The 23,497-nt window shown below is 44.1% G+C and overlaps 1 protein-coding gene across 9 annotated transcripts in view; it reads right to left on the reverse strand.

Moving 5' to 3' along the window:
* Nucleotides 1–23,497, reverse strand: part of cep350 (centrosomal protein 350) — an 82,802-nt gene that overhangs the window by 50,131 nt on the left and 9,174 nt on the right. For all 9 annotated transcript variants that reach the window (XM_017686399.2, XM_037535651.1, XM_037535654.1 and 6 more), the window contains exons 5-22: nt 23,322–23,436; nt 22,335–22,470; nt 21,697–22,193; nt 21,264–21,368; nt 20,351–20,476; nt 18,465–18,581; nt 16,927–17,116; nt 16,021–16,471; nt 15,064–15,182; nt 11,416–12,107; nt 10,837–11,091; nt 10,112–10,259; nt 8,614–8,729; nt 7,372–7,555; nt 3,728–3,951; nt 2,768–2,937; nt 1,230–1,340; nt 522–662 (exon numbers count right to left, since the gene is read on the reverse strand). In XM_017686399.2, coding sequence (XP_017541888.2) covers nt 522–662; nt 1,230–1,340; nt 2,768–2,937; nt 3,728–3,951; nt 7,372–7,555; nt 8,614–8,729; nt 10,112–10,259; nt 10,837–11,091; nt 11,416–12,107; nt 15,064–15,182; nt 16,021–16,471; nt 16,927–17,116; nt 18,465–18,581; nt 20,351–20,476; nt 21,264–21,368; nt 21,697–22,193; nt 22,335–22,470; nt 23,322–23,436 — 3,897 coding nt within the window. The remainder of the gene's footprint in view (nt 1–521; nt 663–1,229; nt 1,341–2,767; nt 2,938–3,727; nt 3,952–7,371; nt 7,556–8,613; nt 8,730–10,111; nt 10,260–10,836; nt 11,092–11,415; nt 12,108–15,063; nt 15,183–16,020; nt 16,472–16,926; nt 17,117–18,464; nt 18,582–20,350; nt 20,477–21,263; nt 21,369–21,696; nt 22,194–22,334; nt 22,471–23,321; nt 23,437–23,497) is intronic.

Consider the following 23,497-nt stretch of genomic DNA (forward strand, 5'->3'; position numbering starts at 1 on the left):
CTGTGGTATATGTAAATGAGCACTATTCTGATTGGCTGCCCTGCTTTCAATGCTACATCTCATTTCAAAAAGAGAGGAAAACTCGGTTTTCCATAATATGTACTCTTTAGGGCAATTGCACTAAATACAGAAAGGTAATCCTCAGAAAGCGAGCAGCGTATATGTTTAAGAGAGAACTGTGTCTGTTCTTGCACCGCTATACTTGATAGGACTATATGAATTTTTTATATGATAGGACTTTTTTGCTCAAGCAATTACATTTTGCTGGTCCTCACTTGAGCATGTGTTTTAAACACAATTACCATTTTTATTTGAAAATTATAAGAGCAGAAAAGTTGCCTTTTGGATACTGAGGTTATGGTTAGGTTTAGGCGTAGGATTATTTAGCTGCAGTAACAAGGAAAATCAACAGAAACCTATGGACGTCCTCATTTGTATAGCAAGACTTGAGTGAGTGAGCGAGCGAGAGAATGAGAGAGCGACAGAGTGAGCGAGCGAGAGAATGAGAGAGCAAGACTGACCTCTCTGATGTGTCTGGCAGTGGCCGCCGTGTGTTGAGCCGTTTCGGCCTGCTGGCTGATAATCTTGCTGCTGGACTCCTGAAGTCCCAGGAGCACCTGCTGCTGAGACTGGACGAGGCTAACGCACAGATCCGTATGGGCCTTGGAAAAAAAACAAAAAAAAACCAACACGTATGTAAACCAACAATATTAATAATAATAATTATTATAATAATAATAATAATCAGATATTTACATGCTATTTCAAGCCCAAGGATGCTTTACACTCAGCTGACAGTATCAATATACAGAAACATACACAAAGATCAATAACAGAGCACTAACTGTGCAATGAAACATACAGAAGTGTGCTCTCTGTAGAAGATGTAACTTATTTTCACATAGAAAAATCAATAAAACATGCAATTTGTGCCCAAACTTTTGCCTATGACAGTATTACAGGAGTCAACAAAAACCAGGCCACTAAGACATTTGAAAAAGTAAGTCATATCACACAATCACAGACGGTCTAGATAAAGAAGAAAGAAATTATATGAGGGCGAGAGAGAAGAGTGAAAGTACTGGGAGGAGAGGAAAGTTCTGAGCTGGAGTTCAGAGAAAGTCAGAGAACCTGTGAAGGCAGGGAGCACCAACAGAAGCACCAGATACAAATATAAGTGGCTATATAATATAAATGCACTGCTTCCAGTGCTCTGTACGGGCGTGTACCTGTGCAGCTTTCTCTCTGCTCTCCTGTAGCTGCCTCTGGGTCTCAAGTGCCTCCTGCTCTGCCTTCAGCTTCAGCAGCTGCAGCTCCCGCTCCTGCCTCTGCTGCTGAGCCTGGAGTCAAAGGTCAGGGGTCACACTCACAAACAACATCAGGAGCACATAAAACACACTACAGTGTAAAAGCACTGCCTGCAGGATGTGCAGCGCTGGGGTGCACTAACAGCAGGCTTAGAACACAAGTTCAGTCTCAAGAACCCTCAGGGAGGAGCAGAAGCCAAGTCTTAGGTGGCCCTAACCAAGTCCAAGTCAGGTCCTGAGCACCCAGCCGTGAAGTCCGAGCCTTTAGCTGAAGAGTCCAAGTGGAGTCCAGAGCATTTATTTCGACACTGCGTCTGGTTCAGAGTCCCTAGTCACAGACTGTAGTTCAGGTCCAGTGTCTTTAGCTACTGAATGAGAGACTAGCCCAGAATCCTTAGTCCAGACTTCCCAGTCACTGTGCTCGAGTCAACTGCAGAGTTCCTAGCTGCAGGGACCAAGCCAGGTCCAGAGTTTCTGGCGACACTGCCCAAGTCAGGTTCAGAGTCCCTAGCTGTAGAAATCAAGCCAATTCCAGAGTAAGAGAGTTCAGGCTGATTCCAGAAAGATGAGCTGTAAAGTTAGGTCTAGATATCCTAGCAGTAAAGTTCAAGACAATTCCAGTCTCTATCTATAGAGCTTGAGATGATTTCAGATTCGCAAGTCCACTCCAGAACCTTTTGCCATAGTAATCCGCTAGCCGCAGCTCCGAGGCCAGAGCCCTTAGCCGCAGCTCCGAGGCCAGAGCCCTTAGCCGCAGCTCCGAGGCCAGAGCCCTTAGCCGCAGCTCCGAGGCCAGAGCCCTTAGCCGCAGCTCCGAGGCCAGAGCCCTTAGCCGCAGCTCCGAGGCCAGAGCCCTTAGCCGCAGCTCCGAGGCCAGAGCCCTTAGCCGCAGCTCCGAGGCCAGAGCCCTTAGCCGCAGCTCCGAGGCCAGAGCCCTTAGCCGCAGCTCCGAGGCCAGAGCCCTTAGCCGCAGCTCCGAGGCCAGAGCCCTTAGCCGCAGATCCGAGGCCAGAGCCCTTAGCCGCAGATCCGAGGCCAGAGCCCTTAGCCGCAGATCCGAGGCCAGAGCCCTTAGCCGCAGATCCGAGGCCAGAGCCCTTAGCCGCAGATCCGAGGCCAGAGCCCTTAGCCGCAGATCCGAGGCCAGAGCCCTTAGCCGCAGATCCGAGCCCAGAGCCCTTAGCCATAGAGTCAAGTCTAGAACCTTTAGCATAGAGTCAAGTCCAGAGTCCCTAGCCACAGACCCAAAGAGTAGAGTCTGGTTGTTAGTCCCAGTGCATTACCGCCTTGGTGCAGTATAAACATATTTAGAATGAAAGCAACCTGAGGGTAAAAACAAATACTTGAGTATCTACTAGCAATGCGTATTTGAGCAACAAGCCAAGTTGCGTTCACACGCATCGAAGCCAAAGCTGAGCTGCAAGTCAAAAATTTAATTAAAATGAATCTGGATTTGAGACCTTCAGTATCTGTGCGAGTGAGACACTTTCTTGCTGGGCGAGAGAAACAGCTCTGACCCGCTCCACGTCACCGAGCTGCCTCACAGACTCCTCCACAGCATCCAGGTAGCTCAGTTCTGCACTCAGGCGCTGCTGCAGGACACCTGGCGCAAAGTGGAGGTCCGCACTGCCTGAAGGATGCACAAATGGAATCGGACACTTAGCTTCAGACACGCACAGTGAGCACAGGTCACTCTTCCTCACACGCAGCTATCAGAGTCAACCTGTCACTATCTGCTAGACCTGCACTTGAGCCAGGACTTGTTGTCCTTCAAACAACAGAAGATTTAATAAGTTAGGATCTTCGTGCAGTGATGCAGAGAACCATGTGACATGTGGACCAACAGCAGGTTGGATCTCGGAATGAACGACATGGTTCTATTAAGCACCTGGGCTCACTTTCACTATACAAACTATGATTCTAGTAAAAAGACGTCTTTTTCTTCAGATCATCTTCATTTGGGGTATATTGCCAGCTTTAGGCCTGGGCAATAAATAGGTAAGCGTAACGGTAATGACCACTAATGATATTTCCTATATCAACAACGTGTGTCTGAGATATATTTGATAAAATTACAACACCATACTGTACATTAATTTAATATTAAAAGGAAATGTTTAAACTTTAAATATTTCCCACTTCAGCACTCTAAGAGGCACTGTGTGCCCTTGACTTGCTGGTTTCACTCACAACAGCACAAACCAGCGGATTAAGCTAGGGATCTATACTCCTTTACATATTACACTGAATCTTTATACATGAAATAGATACAAACTCTTATATTTGATGCATGACTTCTGCGTATTAGAACAGAACCTTTTCAAAATACTATTCATCCTTTAATTTGAGCAGAACAAATTATTTACACTTTATTGATACTGTGATAATATTTTTAGCCGTAAAGGCAAAACTGGCTCTACCTGCATTCCTGAAGTCCACTCTGGAGTTGCCGATCTCTGGGGTAGACCCAGTGTCAGGCGCAGTGTTGGAACCGTGGTCCCTGATGGCAGAGAGTCTGGGTGATGTAGATGAGCCTCGTGGGTCAGAGTGTGAGGAGCCATTGGGAGGAGAGACTCTGGGAGAGGCAGGAGATCCAGCAGAATCAGCAGGACTTTTGGGAGATGGTTGGCCCTCAGACGCCACACTGTCAGAACACAGCACTTTATACCATAAACACAACGGCTCACCCTCATTTCTCTCCCTCTCCGCAGAAACCATTCATTTTCTATAGTAATTGCCATAACATGGTTATCCTTGTTTCTGCACTCACTGTCCACTTTATCAGCTCCACTTACTGTATAGCTGCACTCTGTAGTTCTACAGTTACAGACTGTAGTCCATCTGTTTCTCTGATACTCTGTTACCCTGTTCTTCAGTGGTCAGGACCCCCATGGACCCTCACAGAGCAGGTACTATTTGGGTGATGCATCATTCTCAGCTCTGCAGTAACACTGTTGTGCTGGTCTATGAACTTTTTGAAGTATTTAAACACCTCAGTGTCACTGCTGGACTGAGAATAGTCCACCAACCAAAAATATCCTGCCAGCAGCGTCCTGTGGGCAGCGTCCTGTGGGCAGCGTCCTGTGGGCACTGATGAAGGACTAGAGGATGACCAACACAAACTGTGCAGCAGCAGATGAGCTGTCGTCTCTGACTTTACATCTACAAGGTGGACCGACAAGGTAGGAGTGTCTAATAGAGTGGACAGTGAGTGGACACAGTGTTTAAAAACTCCAGCAGTGCTGCTGTGTCTGATCTACTCGTACCAGCACAACACACACTAACACACTAGCACCACGTCAGTGTTACTGCAGCGCTGAGAATGACCCACCACCCAAATAGTACCTGCTCTGTGAGGGTCCATGGGGGTCCTGACCACTGAAGAACAGGGTAACAGAGTATCAGAGAAACAGATGGACTACAGTCTGTAACTGTAGAACTACAGAGTGCAGCTATACAGTAAGTGGAGCTGATAAAGTGGACAGTGAGCGTAGAAACAAGGAGGTGGTCAGAGTGTTACGTCTGACTGGTGAATATGGCTGTGTGGTACTTGATATCAAATTTGGGAGGAACATGTCCAGAAATTTGAGCAGTTCAGAAATTAATAACAGAACATTTTGATCTAAAAGACATTTTAAAATCTCTTAATGCTGGAGAAGTACGGGTGTAGGCTGCACGGTATTTAACACCGTTTTACCTTCATCAAAATTACATAAAAACCCCCGATGGCATATGTAGGTTCACTGGTAGTTTGGGATAGCAAATAAAGTGGCTATATTGGTGCTGTAGTCAAGGTGGTCCTTCGATCCTATTACTCTAAAGAAATCCGAGTCAGCGAGTTTCTCTATAGTGAACCACATCACATCAAACCAGCTGAGAGACCCTTTGGATGATTGTTTACATCTTAACAAATGAATTATGTAGAAATTACTGCACTTATAATGCGCCTGCAGTTTAAGGGGTTAAGTAATCCTAACTGGACATGGGGAGCGTTTCTTTGGAGCGAGATTAAGGATACTTATGGTCCAAACACCAACAGCCCACACCACACACTGTGAAAGGCAGTGAGGTATGAGCAGAATCTGCTACTTGAGCTTTCAGAAATGCCACAGGAGAAAAGCATCTCCTTGGCAACCGGCCTGACTGGCGGCGGGGATATCTCAGGGGCCATCCGGCCAAACAAAAGAGCCTGTGTGCACAGATCCTCCCAGCCCCCTCTCATTTCTCCTGGCAGGTCGCTCTGCACACTTCAGTCTGAGTCAGCCAACAGCAGCTCCACTGTTTCTCCTGGCACTGCTGCATGGGCCTCTAGAGTGGCATTTCAATAATGAGGCTAAACTGGATCAGTGTGGCCATCTCACCGTCTAACAGTCCAAACATCTCAGCGGGGATACATTTCAGGGCATTCTGCCTTCCTGCTTCGGACAGCGTTAGTGCGGTCTGAGGGCAGGGCGCTTGAGAGGAGAGACCTGGTGACCCACCACTCAGGCTGTGATGTTGACCCTTATAAGTTAAAGGAGTTATTATTTCATTTTCTCAGATAATATTCAACAGACGTCACACTTATCACTACTGCCACACTGCTGACATGCCACTGGTCAATGCACTCCTTAGCATCCTTGCTGTCTGGCGTTGAGAGGTCACAGGTATACGGTTAGCTGAAGGACCAATTCTGCAGTTTTACCTTTGTTTTGAGAACTGCTCAGTATTGACAAGTGACACTGATGGCTGACTTGCGCAGTCTAACTACTTATGTCTTAATCTCAGGCTTTAACTAGATCAGGGGTTGGAGCTGCATGCGGCTCTTTGCTGTTGTGGCTCCACAGCTGAATCAGATCAGTAGGTAGTAATAAAATAATCCTCCTCTACAGTAAAATAAAGCTCTGCTGATCCTTCAACACAGTTTAACAGTAAATGGTCTTAAACGCTGGAGTTAATGTAGAACTGCTGATTCACCCTTTAACCCTGAAGTGAGATGCTCCCATCGGGTTTTGTAAATGCTATCTATGGTTTTGCCATAAACGTTTGGACACGTAAGCCTCAATATAGCGTGCATGTCTGTGTTTGGACAGGGCTGTATCCACAGCACAAGCCCAGCCCCTCCCCACCCGCTTTAGCCAGACGTCTAGCTGTGATCGCTGAAAGACAGCAAAAGCGAGACGCTCTGAAGAGGCTGAGGGGCGAATCAACCATACTTGTCCATTTAGATTCACTTCTTTACCCAATCCCATTTCTTCTTTTTACACCAACCCCTTGTTTTCAAGTGTAACCCTAACCCCTAACTCCGTTACAAGGGACAGTGGTTGAAATCTTGCCCAATGAAATGAGACCCTGAAATAAAAAGAGCATCACTTCATTAACAGCTACTGGCGCCGCTCTGTAGGCGAAAGTTCAGCTCCTCACTGCTGGGATTTAGTTACATTTAGGGATCATACGCCTTCAAAGAGGGGGCAGTTATTTATTATCACCCCCCCTAATTCTTCAGTGATGTGAAGCTGAAGTCAGATATTAGAATGATTCTTGCATTAATTTTCCCGTTCCACCTTAAATGGAGCAGCAGGTACATTCTGGCATTGGGCCTTCTGTTCAATTTCTCTTGCTTCAACAGGTTTGAGTCTACACTTCCGACTTTGCTTCTGTTGAAGTCAAAATATATCAAAAACTTGGAAAAATGTAAAAGATGTTTAATTTCAACGTCAGATCATAAATAAAAAGAAAGCTCTTCTACTTACAAACACAAATATAATATGGATTAAAAGTTTAGAACACGCACTTTCCACACAACTTCACAGCTTATTTCAATATAAATGATTCATGTAAAACTGCAGCATGTTTTTCTTTATCATCACCAGCAGTGACCTCTAAGGGTAACTAGTGGTGCACTGAGCTGTACTATTTCCAGTCACACAGTCTGAAAAACACTGATGTGGCATCGCTTTCCAAAACAGACCCTCCATCATCTCCATCATATCTCAGTGTGAGTCCACAAACGAAAACACAGCGCGTTAACAGCTGGCAGAGGAATTTCTACAGTTTGAAACAGCAACACTGAGGACTGGCTCACCTGCGAACAGAGAGGACTGAAGCGCCCCCTGCTGCGCTGTCGGTGTCTGCGCTCCTGTGAGAGCCTCGGGGAGAGCCGCTGGGAGAGCTGCCCTCTCTCACGCCGTTCCGCTGCAGCTCTGAGGCGACAAAGGTTGTACTCTTTTGCCTGTCCACCAGGGGGCGCTCAAGACTCCTGTCTGACCCTGTAATGAGAGGAGATCCCGATCACACTTTCACACAGCTAAACGAAAAATCAACAGACGTTGCTCACAACAAACGTATATTAATGAATGCATCTCATGTACTGCACTTTGCACTCTGTAGTTCTACAGTTACAGACTGTAGTCCATCTGTTTCTCTGATACTCTGTTCTTCAGTGGTCAGGACCCCCATGGACCCTCACAGTTCTGCAGCACTGCTGTGTCTGATCCACTCCGACCAGCCCAACACACGCCACCACGTCAGTGTTACTGCAGTGCTGAGAATGACCCACCACCCAAATAGTACCTGCTCTGTGAGGGTCCATGGGGGTCCTGACCACTGAAGAACAGGGTAACAGAGTATCAGAGAAACAGATGGACTACAGTCTGTAACTGTAGAACTACAGAGTGCAGCTATACAGTAAGTGGAGCTGATAAAGTGGACAGTGAGCGTAGAAACGAGGAGGTGGTCAGAATGTTCTGCCTAATCGGTGTTTGTAGTACGGCGTATACTCACTCACCTGCCAAAATAAAACTAATCCAGCTCCAACAGGGCTTTAAATCAATCAAATAAATCAATATTTACCAAGAATTATTCAGTATCTACTGTAAATTATTCCAGGATTACTGTAAATAATAGTCTCTACTACAAAATATTAAGCAGCTTCTAAAATGAACTCAGTCACTGCAGATTATTAAGCAGTGGCTATGAATGGTTTATGAATTTTTTAGTATCTACTATAAACTATTCACTTTCCCCAATAACTTACTTGGTATCTATATAAGTATTTATACAATCTCTTCTATGAACTATTCAGCAACCACAATAAATTATTCAGTATCTTCTACAAATTACATTATCTACAACACATTATTTAATAACTATTATAAACTGTTGAATGACTGTTTTTGAGTTACATGCATGTAACAGTGTGAAGGCTTTTTGTTATGCTATACTGAAGTGAACTGAAACTGCACAACACAAATGTTTAACCCTTCCTGGATTTTCTGAGTGAGTGAGTGAGTGAGTGAGTGAGTGAGTGAGAATGTGTGTGTCTTACCTCTCTTGCTGGTGGAGTGTGTGGAGTGTGGTGAGGACAGTGGGGTGGAAATGGAGGATTTTGAAGATTTCTCATTTTCTCTCCTCTCTTCAGCACCTGCAGCACTGTGGCCATTACTGTAGAAACAGCACACGCACACACACACACACACACACACACACACAGTCAGACACACCACTGCACGAACAGTCGTGAACCTGCACACACCTTTAAACCGCCGCTGACCATCAACAGCTTTCAGCACAAAGCTCTACACAGTCATCTCAGGAGAACACTGACCTCTAGTGGCCAGTCTGGTAACAACCCATCACCACAGAAACAGGCAAATGTTTTATTTTTCAACAAAATTTTTCCCTCAAACATCATCCATCAGCCAGGAACCAGATTTAGGATTTAGGAAGCCCCTATCAAATTAAATGAAGATTATTATGAACTATTTTTTCAATAATCAAAATGCATAAAAATGATGCAAAACTAAAGTTAGAAGAGCTTAGAAAATTGTCTTTAGGCACTTGATGAAACTGATACACTGATATACTACAAATAATCGGCAAACTGTTTTTGGTGTAATTCACATCAAAGACTATTTTTATTCAATAATGAATTACTGCTCATAATATACATTATTGTTATTATTATAATTATACAACACACCTGCTCCTCGCTTTAAATCACTGAGAAGCCTTGATGTCAAACATTACAGCGCAGCTGCAGCTTCAGTGCTGTGACAGGAAAGTGTTTATTGCCGGAGCGGCAGTAACCAGCAGTTTAAAAGCTCCCAACTCGTTACTAAGTCACTAAATCTAGAAATGAACAATCAGGAAATGTTACAAACAGTGTAATCAGGTTGCTTGAGCAGGTTAAGTCACCAAACTGCGCTGGACACTGGCCCTGAAGGCCTGGAGCCGTGCAGGCCTGGTTTGTTTAGAATCAAAATGACAGTCTAGAACCGGGGACACTAACAGGTGGGCTGCGGTCTGAGTACGGACCCGGACCTACAACTGATAAACGGAGAACTTTGACGGGGTGGTCCTATTTTAATCTGCGTAACTTTTCTAGCCTTTACGGTGGCTTTAGCGGCCTGGGAGACTCACAGACCAATCGCATGCGTAAATATCACACGTGACGCTACTCAGCCAATCAGATCTGTGCATTACGATGAGCTCTGAGACTCGAGTGAGTGGTGCTCACACAGTGAAGTTACGATGTTCCGGACCTTTGCTTGAGGAAAATTTGTTTGCCTGGACCTTACTGAATTTCAATTAAAGACCTCTGGTCTAGAAGAAGCCAGAGCCACACAGTAAATGAATGGAAGTGAATGAAGGTCTTCTGGGTGTCCGAGCAGCTCCTTCCAGTGGCATGCTTTGGAAGAAAAAGCTCATATAAGCTCAAATAAGAGTCTGATCTTGGAACAGCATTCCCACTCTGTAGAGCTGTATAAACACGGGCCCTGGTCTCTGCCCAGGTGTGGCCCACCTGCCCATCTGAAAACACCTACCTGAAGTTGGAGGAAGTCCTCTTTGATGCTGAATGGCTGCTGCCGCGGGAGGAAATGAAGTCGTCCTCATAGGCCACGCCGTTCAGCGAGTTGGACGCAGATCCAGGATGTAGGACAGGAGTGACCCTCTCACCTCCCACCTCCATCACTACACAGACAACACAGAGGGCAGATGTGGATCAGAGAAATTCTGAGAAGATGCGTGAAATAATAATAATAATAATAATAATAATAATAATAATACTAATTAAAGCATCTGAAGTTTGCTCATTTCGTTTTAGCACTGAAGCTACGAGGTTAATGTAGGTAACCAGTAATGGAAGCTTATACCCCACATGCAAAACACGTATTATAATAAATATGATAACAAAAAAAAATGTAAGAGTGAAATATTACAAACCACTGTATTTATTAGTATTAATACTAAACTAATTGTCAAAATAATTGAAATTATTATTATTATTATTATTATTATTATTATATTCACAATTACATTTCACAATTACATTAAAAAAAAAACACAAAACAGAAAAATTTGTGGAAAAAAATGGTGTTAATTTATTCTTTCGACAAAGCATGATAATGATAATAATAATAATAATAATAATAATAATAAATTCTGATATTCACAATTAATAAATATATATCTACCTAAATATTTGTGTTTTGTTAATTTGTTACTGCGACAAAGCGTTCCTTTAATGGTGACAGATATTAAAAGCTACCTTTGCTGTAGCTGTGCATGTTTTTGGTGAATATGTTGATGACGCTGTGCGGGCTGCCTTTAGCCAGATCGTCCCACGGCGGCCAGCTATCCTGCGGTGCGGCTCCAGGCCTGTAGGGGGAGTGCTGCTCCGCCTCTCTCTGGAATAGTGTGATGGGGTCGTGGGTGTGGCCGTTCTGCATGGTGGCACAGTAATCTGCCCCCGCCAGTTTCAGAGAGGGCTTGGGGAGGTTCTGCGGGACACCTGTGGAGTCTCCTGGAGAACCAGAAGGGTGTGGTAAGAGGTGATGATATGCGTTTGTTAAGGTCATAAACTCGGTCACACGTTTCTGAGTAGAGCTGTATGTAAAGGTTTGAGATTTTGGCCTGGAAGGTCCCCAGTTGAACGTGCCTGACTCAGACTAGATGTACTGAAGTGATAAATTCACAGCATTGCAGGCGGTGGAAAGGAATTACTTAGTGAAGAAAGACAATCATTTTTTAAATGGCCTGTTTTATTAACACCGTAACTCGGAAATCACTGACAAAAATGTTAAATATTTGATATAGAAATATTTCTATAACAAAGCGGGGTCCCTACCTCTAAGGTCCTCAGCCTCTGATAGGCTGCTGTCGGTCAGCGGGCCTTCGCTGATGGAGCCTTCGCTGATAGAGCCTCTGCTGGAGTCCAGACGCTCCACCCCCTCAGAGAATGGGAGGGTGTGGCCAGTCGGCGACGGGCGGGGCTTCGTCATGTACTGTCCTCTCTCTCTCGAGCCATAGCTGTACAGGTTTCCCACACCCGGGAGTTCAGCCGGATCGCCACCAAAAGCGCTCTGGCCCGCAAGGAGGAGGCGCTGGATCCTCAGTGCAGGATCATCAGTGCCCCCTGGAGACTCTCTCACAGGTGGGCTGAGTGACTTTATCCAGCGGGCATCGTCATCCTGGGGGACTGTGGGCAGTCCTGTGCCAGCGTTGCGGCTGCAGTTGATTCCGTAGTTGATTCCGTCTCCAGCGAGTTTGCGAGCTTCTTTCTCAATGCGGCTGGAAAGAGATGCTGCGCTGGCCTTCAGAGCCTCCACACGGCTCAGCCTGCTGGAGCGCAAGTGTGCGTCAATGCGGTTCGTCCTGCTCTGCTCCGTGTTTACTGTGGGAGTGGTGGACAGATCTACATGTGTTGGAGACTTCTCAACAGCTGCTGCACCTTCCATGGAGAGGAGATGGGAGAAGAGCTGGCCAGCAGAGGGCACCAGAGAGGCAGCGTTGGGCACAGAACATGTACCAAGTTCAGCCCTACACATTGAGTGAGAGGGGAAAAAATAACACAAATCAGCTTCACACACAAACTGTACATTAAAGGCACTCAGACATCACCTGCATATCACAGCATGACTGACTGTTAATCAAAAATCAATTCACGAACGAAACTGAAACCCAAATTCAGACCAAAAACCTAAAGGAAGATTCCTCTATACAGAATTTTCCATTTTATTCAATCTTTTGAATTAACAAAATGACGGATCAAAGGTAATAATCTGCTTGTTGGGAAAGAGAACAGAGAACTAGAGGACTTCGGCCCGATCCCATTTCACCCCTCGCCCCTACCACTGAGCCCTTAGCCCTCTGTTTTGTGCGTTCACGTCCTGGGGCAGGGTGTCCCGATTCCTGTTGAGATAGAGGGGTGGGGCGAAGTGTTGGGGCTACATGGCCCTCCAAACGGTGGGTTTCAGAGACAAAGACAAGCACTGTTTTATCTTAGTTTAATGTTGTTTCAACATATTATGGTTGGTTTTTTTTTCATAAGCATAATTTTACAAAATAAAAAATAATCGCCAACAGCAGAGCTAATGACTAGCTAACTTTCCCGTTCCACCTTAAATAGTCCAGCAGTTCTGATGCCTGAAGCGCCAGAATGTAACTGCTGCACTATTTAAGGTGGAACAGCTGGAGAATAGCCGACTTCACATTCATATCACCCAAGAATTAGGGGTATAAATTATTAGGGGTAATTATTATTTATTATAGGGGTAGTTATTTATTAATTAGAGGTAATAAGTTATTGTCTTGTACCCCCTCTTTGAAGGCACATGATGCCCTAAATATACCTAAAGCCCAGCAGCTGAACTTCTCTGCTGTCACTGAAGACCGGCCGGGAGGCCTACAGAGCACTGCTAGTACCCTGTTAATGAAGCGTGAACTATCTGACCGTATCTGTGCTGACCAGAGCACAAGAATGAAGAAAACTAGTGCTTTAAATCACTTTTTCATTACAGTTCAGATCATTTAAATTTGAAATTTTGCAGGCTTGCTTAATCTTTCGCTTTATCCCAGACAGATTGTCCTGCTTCATTTCTCTTTTGCCACTTTCTTTCATCATTTCTTGCTGTATAATCCACAACAGCACTGTAACCTGAAGCAAGAGCAACCACTCCAGACCGACCTCATTCCACATATTTAAGATAGTTTCACAACTCCAGGTATTCTCATTCGGTCCATTCTAACCGTTCACATGAAGCAAGACCTAAAAAGTCCTGCAGGCCTACGTCATGCACTAACACCAACAAGGCACGGCTCTATGGAAACAGGTAGGAGCTGGCAAACAGTCCCGTGACTCAGCCACTCCTGATAACGCTCCTTATCAAAGTTTGTTTATGCACAACAGGGCGTCTCCTTATCCAGACAACAAGCTCCAACAGTACAAGCTCCAGCATAATTCAAATAGGATGACCGACAGTAAATAACGTCAGAAAATGAGCGCTCAGCTAAAACTGCCAGTCTGCTCAAGTACGCAGCCATATGAAAAAAGCTTGAAGTCCGGATGTAATCGGATTCAGGCGTTTACACGGCTATTATTCTTCTATTTAATGGATTATTACAGGATTACCCACCTCGGTCAGTCGGATAGAAACTGTATTCCGAACGGCCTCAGTGAGACTACACTATTCCGATTGAGGTTGGGCTATTAGTCGGATTATTAACGAATTATTAGGCTGCCTGTGAACGTGGCTAGTGCTGTTGACAGTGCTGTAGCTCTGTGGTAGGACACCACATGTCTTTAATGAAGTCCACCTTTGTATAATTTATTTTTGTGAAGTCCTATAGGCGGTGACTGAATACGACTTCAGCACAACTGAAGTTTTATGTAGTTTTTATTTTCTTTTGTTACACAGATCTGAACTGAGACACAGCAGGATGTGACTACATGTCTTATATTTGAGACGGCAGCTCCCGAATCTGTTACAAATCCAGTTCTGTGTTTTGTAGGTTCAGTATTACTGCCTGGTATGTGAGTGAATAAAAGTCCCTTAGTTTTCTCTCGTCCCAGCACTTTTTAACATGAGTACATTTAGCGTAAAATATGTTCACCATTTTAATTGTAACATTTCACTTAAAAATCCTTATTTTCTATAACATTTACACAGATTTTTAAAAATGCGATTATCTAATTCTGAGATAAATCGCAATAAAAAATTATCGTTTGACAGCCCATATTTTATATATATATATATTCTCCAGCTCCTTACACTACATTCCCAAACTGTTGTCTCCACTGAGCAGCTTTTCAGTCGGCAGCTGTGACATTATATATATATAAAAAATGTAAATGCACAAACTCACTGTTGTGGTCTCCCATATATTTACTTTAATCTGCAAGTTTTTACATTTGCTTCTCTCCTACAAGCTCTAGAAGCTGCAAGTGTGACACACTTTTGTCTGGATAACGGAGCTCTGACTGCTCAGCCTGATTTTTGAAGCATCCTTTGGGTTGAGGCAAATATACACAAATAAACAAAGAGACAATGTAAAGTCAACGTACCTACTGAGACTCACTGACCCGGTGCTCTAACTTTGTTTAGTGGGCAGGACTGATGTTTTTCCACAAGAGTGAAAATATAAGCAAAAAACAAGCAGCTTTGCTCGACTCTACATGCTTAATGTATCATTTCGCCTGTACGACCAGTGTTAACTACCAAGTAAACACAGCTAGGAAGAATCAGCCAAGCATCCACTTTAAGCTTATAATTTAATACACAATGAACATAGTTAAACTGATGAAAGAGTAACTGCTATTCTTTATATGATGATCAGCTACACGTTCACAGTTCTGAAACATTTTCCCAATGTCTCAGACTGTCAGGTTCAGACTCCCTGTGAAGGGCAGCACTGATATTTTCTGTTGCTACATTGCACGTTTGTCCATAAAAAACCGACTTGGTCAAAAAGCCTTAAACTTTCTAACGTGTGTTACCTGGACAGCGCTGGAGGTCCGTGCTCAGACAAAGACAGGTCGCTGTGCGAGGGGCTTGGGGGCTCCTGTCTTTTATTCTCTTTATCCGATTCTCCAGACGGCTGGTACACAGGCCTCGACTACGGACAAAACACAACATACAACACGGCTCTCAATTCCAAATAACACTCCGTGTTCGCAGATCAAAACAAAACAGCACAGGAGTGAAATGTAAAGATTCCCTGAAAAGTGCCTCCTAACATGGTTACGTGAGGGAGGGAGTGAAACCTCTTTCCATACAGTTGAATGGGGAAACATGCTTAATGGTTTTGGTATCACTCAAATTCACAGACCGTGAAGTATCTAGAACCTCTAGAAGGCCTAGACGGTCCTTTTTTAATTACAAACTTGATTCCACACTATATAAATGAAAACGTCAGGGACGACAGCCTAAGACCTTTTTTCCTCGCTAACAGCTGAAACGCACTGCTCTGTAGTAATAAAATACACCGCCTTGCACTGCAGCGCCCCCTCTGGTTTAACGCTGCTCTGCGCGGATGACGCGCCTTCATACTGGAAGGTTAACGTTAAATGGCCATTGTTACTGACCGTGTCAGGCTGTACGGATGAAGGGTTCTCTAACTATTTCCCGCTTTCTGTAGTTCCGGCGTTGCTTGGCGTTGATTTCTGCTCAGTGAACGCGCCGAGGGCTCAATTTATGAAGGGGAATGTGAGTTTGAGTGGGAACTGAATCAGATGCAAGGTAAGGATTTAGGCCACTGCAGCAAACGCTGGCTGACCAGTGATGCAGTCTGTGACCTTGATGTCAAACTGAATGAAACCAGAGCTTAAAAAATCCATTTTATTTATTCGGAATTCAGTGCATGTAAGACATCAGGACTCGGGTTACGCTGAATATGGACCTGCTGAACAGAAGCTAGCCGTAACAGTTTCAGGGGAAATGTTCTACAGCGGTACCTGCTGCAGCGTGTGTTCCAGCAGTAGTTTGGTGTACGTCTCCTGCAGGTGTGAGCGCGGTGGGTCGGTGGGTGGAGCCTGGGGTTTGGCCACTCCCTCTCTCTGCCTCCTGTAGAGCTCCTGCAGTCGCTGACATCGCCTCTGCTCCGCCTCCTTCTGGCTCCGCCTCTCCTCCACCTGCTTTCTCTTCCTGTCCTCCTGTTGCCGGGCGATGTACTGCCGCACCGCCTCCGCATCATACTGCCGCTTCCTCTCTGGGCGGGGCTTAGCAGGGCTGGCGCTGCGCGTCGATCTGACAGGAGCTCGGCCGCTGTGCCCTGCGCTTTTCCTACCAGCGCCTTCTTCAGGTCCTTCAGCCCCGCCCTCCAGCTGAAGGTCATCCAGAATGCCCCGGATGTCCGCTGAGAGAAGATCGGTGCTGGGTGACCTGCCTCTATCGCCCCCAGCTGGCCTGGAAGTGACGATGGATATCATTTCAAAATATATATAAAAGCACCTTGTATGTACAAAAATAATAAATGAACAATAAAAACATTATTTGTATGCCAATGTGTCCTATTTTATCCTTCTTCACAGGTAAAACTCTGTTGTCTCACAAAATGCAAATAAAAAAAAAAAAGTAACAAGTGCAATTTTGTGTGTGTTGCAGCACAAATAAGACTTCTGAGCTATAAAAGCTATTAAAAGTCCACAAAAGACCAGCATAAAAACTAAATTAACTAACATAGGAGAGTACTGCAAGAGCTTTTGGTTTAAGATATCAATTCATAAGAATTTTTAAGCTGTTCATGTTTAATCAGCCTTGGGGGGCAGGCGGTTTATGGTTCACAGTGTTGGGTTTCACCACAGATGCAGTGTTTTTCGACAGTGTATTCACTTTTATATGGGTAGACCACTCTAGCGTACCTCAAAGGACCCTTCGCTAAAGTGTCTCTGTCTCCCCCTGCTGGCCTGAAGGAGTCCTTGGCTGCAGTGCTTCTCCCTCTATCACCCCTTGCTGGTCTGGAGGTCTTTGCAACTGGCCTGTCTGAGCTGTTTAGCCTCAAACGACGATTCAGCTCCAGCCGAGGATCTGAACTGGTGCGAGACGAAGCACCTACAGAGAGGGCGAGAGAGAGAGGCAGTGAGCGAGAGTAACACTGAGCAAGAGAGAGTGGTGGGGTTGAGCAAGGTGATTAGATTAATCAACTATGCTATCATTTAAAAGTGGCTTTATTTTTGATTTACTGATTTATTTATTAATATTTTTAAGCATTGTACGTGGCTCATTGAGTGTTGATTTCCTTCCACTATGAATTTTGATTTTATTTACATGCCTTTGTATAAGAAATGGGCCACATTATAACCTGTCTTGCCTAAAACTCTGTAGAAAAGCGTTTTGCTTAAGCTGCAGTTCTCCGGTGCCACCAAAATGTTAAACCTTTCCTAATGCACAACTTTAATCAATAAAATGATCCAAATCAGGGACATCAGATGCGCTCATCCAGAGGTCCCATGCCTAAAGAGTTCAATCAGGCCCCAAAGACCACAATCACTTATTCGACAAGAGATAATTGTTCCACATCAGTACAACACATCTACCATAATACACTGTAAGGGCAGCACTAAATCAGTGCAGCAGAGGCTCCGGAAGCCGCACACACCCCCCGACCTGTGTGTCAGGCTGGAGGAGAAGTAATTGTGCAGTGAATCAGAAACAGCCAGTCAATCCCTGTTCATTACGGTCAGTGAGCAGTGACGTTTAGAGCGGCACTACAACAAAGCGAAAGTGCTTCATATTTACAGACAGACCGGAAATCCATCTCCAAATATCAGCACCAAATTCTCATTAAAAAGGTTTTCATCTCTCTGTGCACCCTTCATGTTTATGTATGTTAACCTTGTTAAAGTCTCGACTCGTATCTGAAAATCAGGCTGCAATAAAAGCCTGTTTTTGAATTCACCGTTGTTGTGATGTCACAAATAAAAAATTACATGCATCAATCTATTCAGCCAGCAGTTTGGCTCCACCTCCTCACGGTGAAGTTAAAGTGTTTCAGCCCAAAATGGTTTTGAAGGCAGCACAAAACGGGGCAGCCAATCAGAAAAGAGCTTATTTACATATATCAGTCTTACAGACAGAGAAAGAAAGAGCATGTAATGTGTGTATTATACTATATATGTGTGTGTGTGTGTGTGTGTGTGTGTGTGTGTGTGCATGAATGATGAGAGAGAGAAACTGGGTTTTATACATTTCTTTTCTTGTATTGTTTTCATAATAATAATAAACAACATTTGTATATTGTTTAACAAACTATAGTTTCTTCCAATAATGGAGCTCAACAAATAAGAAACATTACCATAAGTGATGAGCGATTAACTGGGAATTAAATTCACACTTAATTAAACTCTTGCCAGATGTGAGAGATGTAGAGTGTAAATGTGGAACTGCATGCCACGCTCACCCGTCCGTCTCTCTCTGTCCGCAGACTGAGCCCGAGGCTCGCTGGGTAACTGTGGTGATGGTCCCAGAATCATCTTCACCAGCTTCTGCCCTTCTCGCCATGACGAGGTGCTGATGACTGTGGAGACGGAGCGATTCATTTAAAACTGTCTGCACTTCCTTTGATTCGACCTGCATTACAACAGTTTGGCTGAAGGAGCCCACGCAAGCCATAGGTAAGAGGCGTCTTCACAACTTTAGTTATTAGATGTAGTTCAGATATTATGTTTATCTAATTAAACAAAATGCACCTTAAATTTAAGTAGTTTTTAAATTTAAAAACTAAATTAGTCAAACAGGCACCATTTATATCAGCCACACTTAAATGCATAAAGCGCAGTTAGCGTCGAGTCTATTTTTGCTGCTTGTGGTTTTATTTTTCATTCCGTCCTGCACTCCTGCTCCTCATCTGCCTCAGCAGAGGGGGGAACAAGCTGCAGCTTGTATGCTGTTTATTGTATAAAAATGAAAAAGAAAAAAAAAGTCAATTTACACTGATTTGTATATTTGATGTTTTAATAATAAATTTAAATGTATAGGTGGTAACTGGCAAGAAAAAACAGTACTGAGTAATGAGATTTTCGCAAATCTAAATGAAAATAAATGTTTTCAAATGTATTCCACCATGAAAACCAGTGATGTCAACTGAAAGGTAAGCCGACTTAAATGTCTGACAAAGTTCTTTTTGGCATAGTTGCGTAAGAAAACGCAGTTGATTAATGTGCATTATTCCTGTTAAGTAAACAAATAAAAGTACAGTAAATGTAAATATTTCACTGTTTCTATACTTTTGTTAGTTTTAGGGCATTTTGCTATTTTTCTAACAAAATGTTTTTGTTGTCATTTCTGTTTAAAACAGGCCAATACGCCTGCTATTGAGTCCTACCTCCCTCCAGGACCTGTTACTGATATAGAACTCCATTAAAACAGACACTCCTTCAGGGCTCATGTGACCACCTTGCCTTCTCTCTGAACACAACACTTCAGGGCCAGAGTGCAAAACCAACGCTGAGAAAATAAGAGGAACAGCACATCTCAACCCCTGCACCAGGCTACAAGCCTCATCACCACGAAAAATATTAAATATATGGAGTGTCGTTTTAGAGTAGCGTTTACTTTCTGTTCAGTTTATTTAAAAACTTTTAATATTATTAGAACCTGAGCAATATGAACATTTTGTGGCTGATACTGATTTAAGGGGGTATAAATTCTGATAAACAATATCAGCCGATATCATTTTACACTTATGATTTTTATTTTGAACCTTGATGGTTTTATTTAAACAGCGCTTACAGTCAGTTCTCAGCTGCTACTCTTAAACTCATAAACAGCAGAAACTCTTAAATAACACATATGTAAAAGTTTTTTTTGCGCATGGGTCAATGAAGTGATGCCTAAATTTCTGTCCAACTGCATACACACACACACACACACACACACACACACACACACACACACACACTAGAGGGCAGTGAGCACACTTGCCCGGAGCAGTGGGCAGCCCTATCCACAACACCCGGGGAGTAGTTGGGGTTGGGGATAGTAGTCCTATCAACTCTGGGGATCGAACCGATGACTTTCTGGCCACAAGGCTGGTTCCCTAACCTCCAGCTCTTGATTAGCCCCCTGTTTAAGTCCCCTGTTTGAGTCCTGTTCCCCTCCAGAATGTACTACAAAAATAGAGGCCCTTTAAAACAAAGCATTCCTGCAAAGGTGTGGTAGATACACAGAGTTTTCTGCATCACCAATGATAGAAACTTATTTATTCACATTTCAACTCCAGAATCACTATAACTGATTAGAGTGGAAAGTCTGGGCTACAGCCGGGACTAGACAGATTTAAGTCACCTGGTCTGGTTTGCTGATCTGGAACTGAAGCAGATCGATGAATTTTTCTCACAGGTTTGACTGCTTTCCTCTCCTGCACCTTCTCTTTCTCTTTCTCTTTCACCTTTGGCTTCTGCTTCACTCCGTCTGCCAAAGAAACGACTCGACAAATCTCAAATCTGCTCATTTTTCAAAACATAATCCAGTTTCTTAATACAGTCCTCATCTGGAGCAGCGTTTCCAAAACCAGACCGCTGGGACTCCCAGGCGGTCCACTTTTATTTTTGTATTTCATCACACCTGTACCAGGTATTCATTCCTGCATAACCTGGAACAGGTGTGGACCAAAGTGGTTCCCACAGACTTGACTGGGACACAGTGAGACACAGAGTGACAGTGTTCTCAGTGTGGAGCAGATGTAGGTCAAACTGTGTAGGAGTTTATAACAAGGCAATAAAATGGTCCTGATCAGTGCAGCAGCCAGACTGCACTGTATATACATATATATGAGAGAGTTTGTGGGGAAACAAAACGGGGTGGGGGGGTGGGGGGGTTAGAAAGAGAAAGAGAGAGAGGAAAACAGGATTGGTAGACAAAAAGGGGGGTGTTAGAGTGAAAGAAACAGAAGCAGAGAGAAGAAAAGAGCGCTGGTACAGAGACAAAAAAGGGAGGCTACAGAGAGAGGAAAGAGTTGGTAGAGAAACAAAAAGAGGGCATTAAAAAGAGAACGAAAGAAAGAAAGAAAGAGAGAAAGAAAAAGAAGGAACAAACGAAAGAGAGGAAAAGAGGGTTGGTAGAGAGACAAAAAGACATTTCAATAGTGATGCAGATGGAAATGAGCCATACAGAACTGTGGGTGGGAGCGGGACAAACAGTGCAGAATGTCTAAGAGAGCTGGACAAAACAAACGGTCCCACAGAGACTCTATGAGTACCTAGGAGGTGATGCATGTAGAACTCTCTGCTGCAGTTGTGGAACTCCTCCTCCCGCCACACCTTCCCATCCGCTGTGCGGATTGTAGTCTCGCTCGTGTTAAATCCTGGAAGGAGACAGACATCACCTCAGAATATCTAGAACAAACCACGTTCCTGTACTGTTGCAGACAAACTAAGGCTGGACAGACGGTCAAAAAACAGTCAAGAAATTTCTAAGATCTTTTCTCAACTTTCCTCCCAAGAAAAAAGATGAACAACTGGCATTCTTATAAATACAACTTCAATATTTTTAGAGCTAAAGACATCATACTGAGACATACATCTGAGACTGTATTGACAAGTTTCCTCGAACTGATGACCACAAGGCTGGTTCTCCAACCTCCAGCCCATGATTGCCCCAGTCGTTGTAGACACGCTGCTTTTTTGTCTTACCTTTATAGATGGGTGCAGGTGGAGCAGGTGCCACCTTGCGTACTTTAGCAGTGGGCACGGTGGTGCCCTGTGATGCCCCGATGCCCACCGGCTGATCAAGATGACTGATTATCCTCTCTCTCTCTGCAGCTTCCTCAAGCTGCTCCCTCTGCCTGCGGATTCGCTCCTTCAGCTTCTCCAGCTTTCCGTCCGTCCGTCTCTGACGCAGTTTCTCCAGCCGCACCGACGCTGACCCCGGGCTGGACGATACAGAAGTTGCTGGAACCGCTGCCCGGCCATTTACCTGCATTATGCCGGCCCTGACATCCGACCCCACGGATCCTGGAACAGGAGGGTCATTGAGAAAACGAACGGTCGTGTTCTCCAGTGCTGAAGAGCGAGTGCTGTCCAGATCAGCTGTTTGATCTGGCCGAGAATCACGTTCATAAACCAGCTCACTCAGAGCCGCTGGTGGAGATAGACTGGACACACAGCGGGGAACAGGAGGAGACACTTCCCTGGAACAGACACAAAAACATACACATGAATAGCACTAATGTACTGATTCACTACTATAGTGACATACAGTGTACTGAAATATCTACACTCCCACATACAGACGCACTGATATATGGAAATACTCTTTCCATAACTCTTACCTGTGTGCGGTGTGAGTGTGTGTTCTCTCTGTGCTGTTGTCCTGCGTGCTGTTCCTCAGGGGACTGCGGGAGCTCTTTTCTGGGTTTCGGCTCCTTTGGGATTTAGACGCAACGGAATCATCCGCACCACGCATCTCTTAACAACAACAGAAAAGGCTTATAAGTTGCTCAAAAAGGACAGTGAGAATATAAATAATAATAATAATAATAATAACGAATGTAAAAAAACCTGAGCCATCTTTTAATATGTTTTACATTATAGCGTATCTGCCTTTAACAGACTTAACATAATTCAACACTTAACAGAATTGTGAATGTTAACTGCCTTAAAAAGGTTGATAAATGGAAATTACCTACATTCAGCAATAATAATAACAACAATAATAATAATAGCATTTTTATACCCTCAAATTATAAATATAAGAGTATACCGTAAACAACATACAGTAAAATAATATTATAATGTCCATCCATCCATTTTCTAAGCCGCTTCTCCGTCAGGGTCGTATAATATAATATTAATGTATATAATCATCAACATTCCATATAAGCTCAGAAGACTCGTGTAGGTTCTCTGGTGGTTCTGGATGGTAAATAAAGTGTCTATATCTGTGTTGTAGTCATGGCGACGCCTGGTTCCTATCAGCACCACTGTAAAGACGTCTGAACCGTTTCACACCAGACCGCTCTGAACCTCTCTGAGTACATCTCACTCACTGATACATGCGGGAATTCAGAAACTCTATGGAATTCCCCTTTAAGCTGTGAGGGTTTTTCATGATCATGTAAAAACGCTCAATGAATTCTCAAACTGGTGTGTAAACAGTTCTGACATCTCTGCAGCTGGCTTTGTCAGTGTGTGAGCTCGAAATGGAAAAGGCTGTTTTTTTACCACCTCAGTTCATTTGTTTGTGTGCTGTGTATTGTGTGTGTATTGTGTGTGTGTGTGTGTGTGTGTGTGTGTGTGTATGTGTGTGTGCACGTTACCTCTATGCCTGGCTTTGCGACTGCCGCTGACAGGTGTTTTCTCTGTGTTCATCAGAGAGTCCAGTACCACTCCTGAGCCGACCACGGCCTCCAGACGGTTCTCTATGTGCCGCAACTGAAACACCATATATCATGAGAATACATGCAAATGATCACAAATACAGTTAAAAGTTAAT

Source organism: Pygocentrus nattereri, chromosome 28 (genome assembly GCF_015220715.1).
Source record: "Pygocentrus nattereri isolate fPygNat1 chromosome 28, fPygNat1.pri, whole genome shotgun sequence".
In the NCBI taxonomy this organism is placed as follows: domain Eukaryota; kingdom Metazoa; phylum Chordata; class Actinopteri; order Characiformes; family Serrasalmidae; genus Pygocentrus; species Pygocentrus nattereri.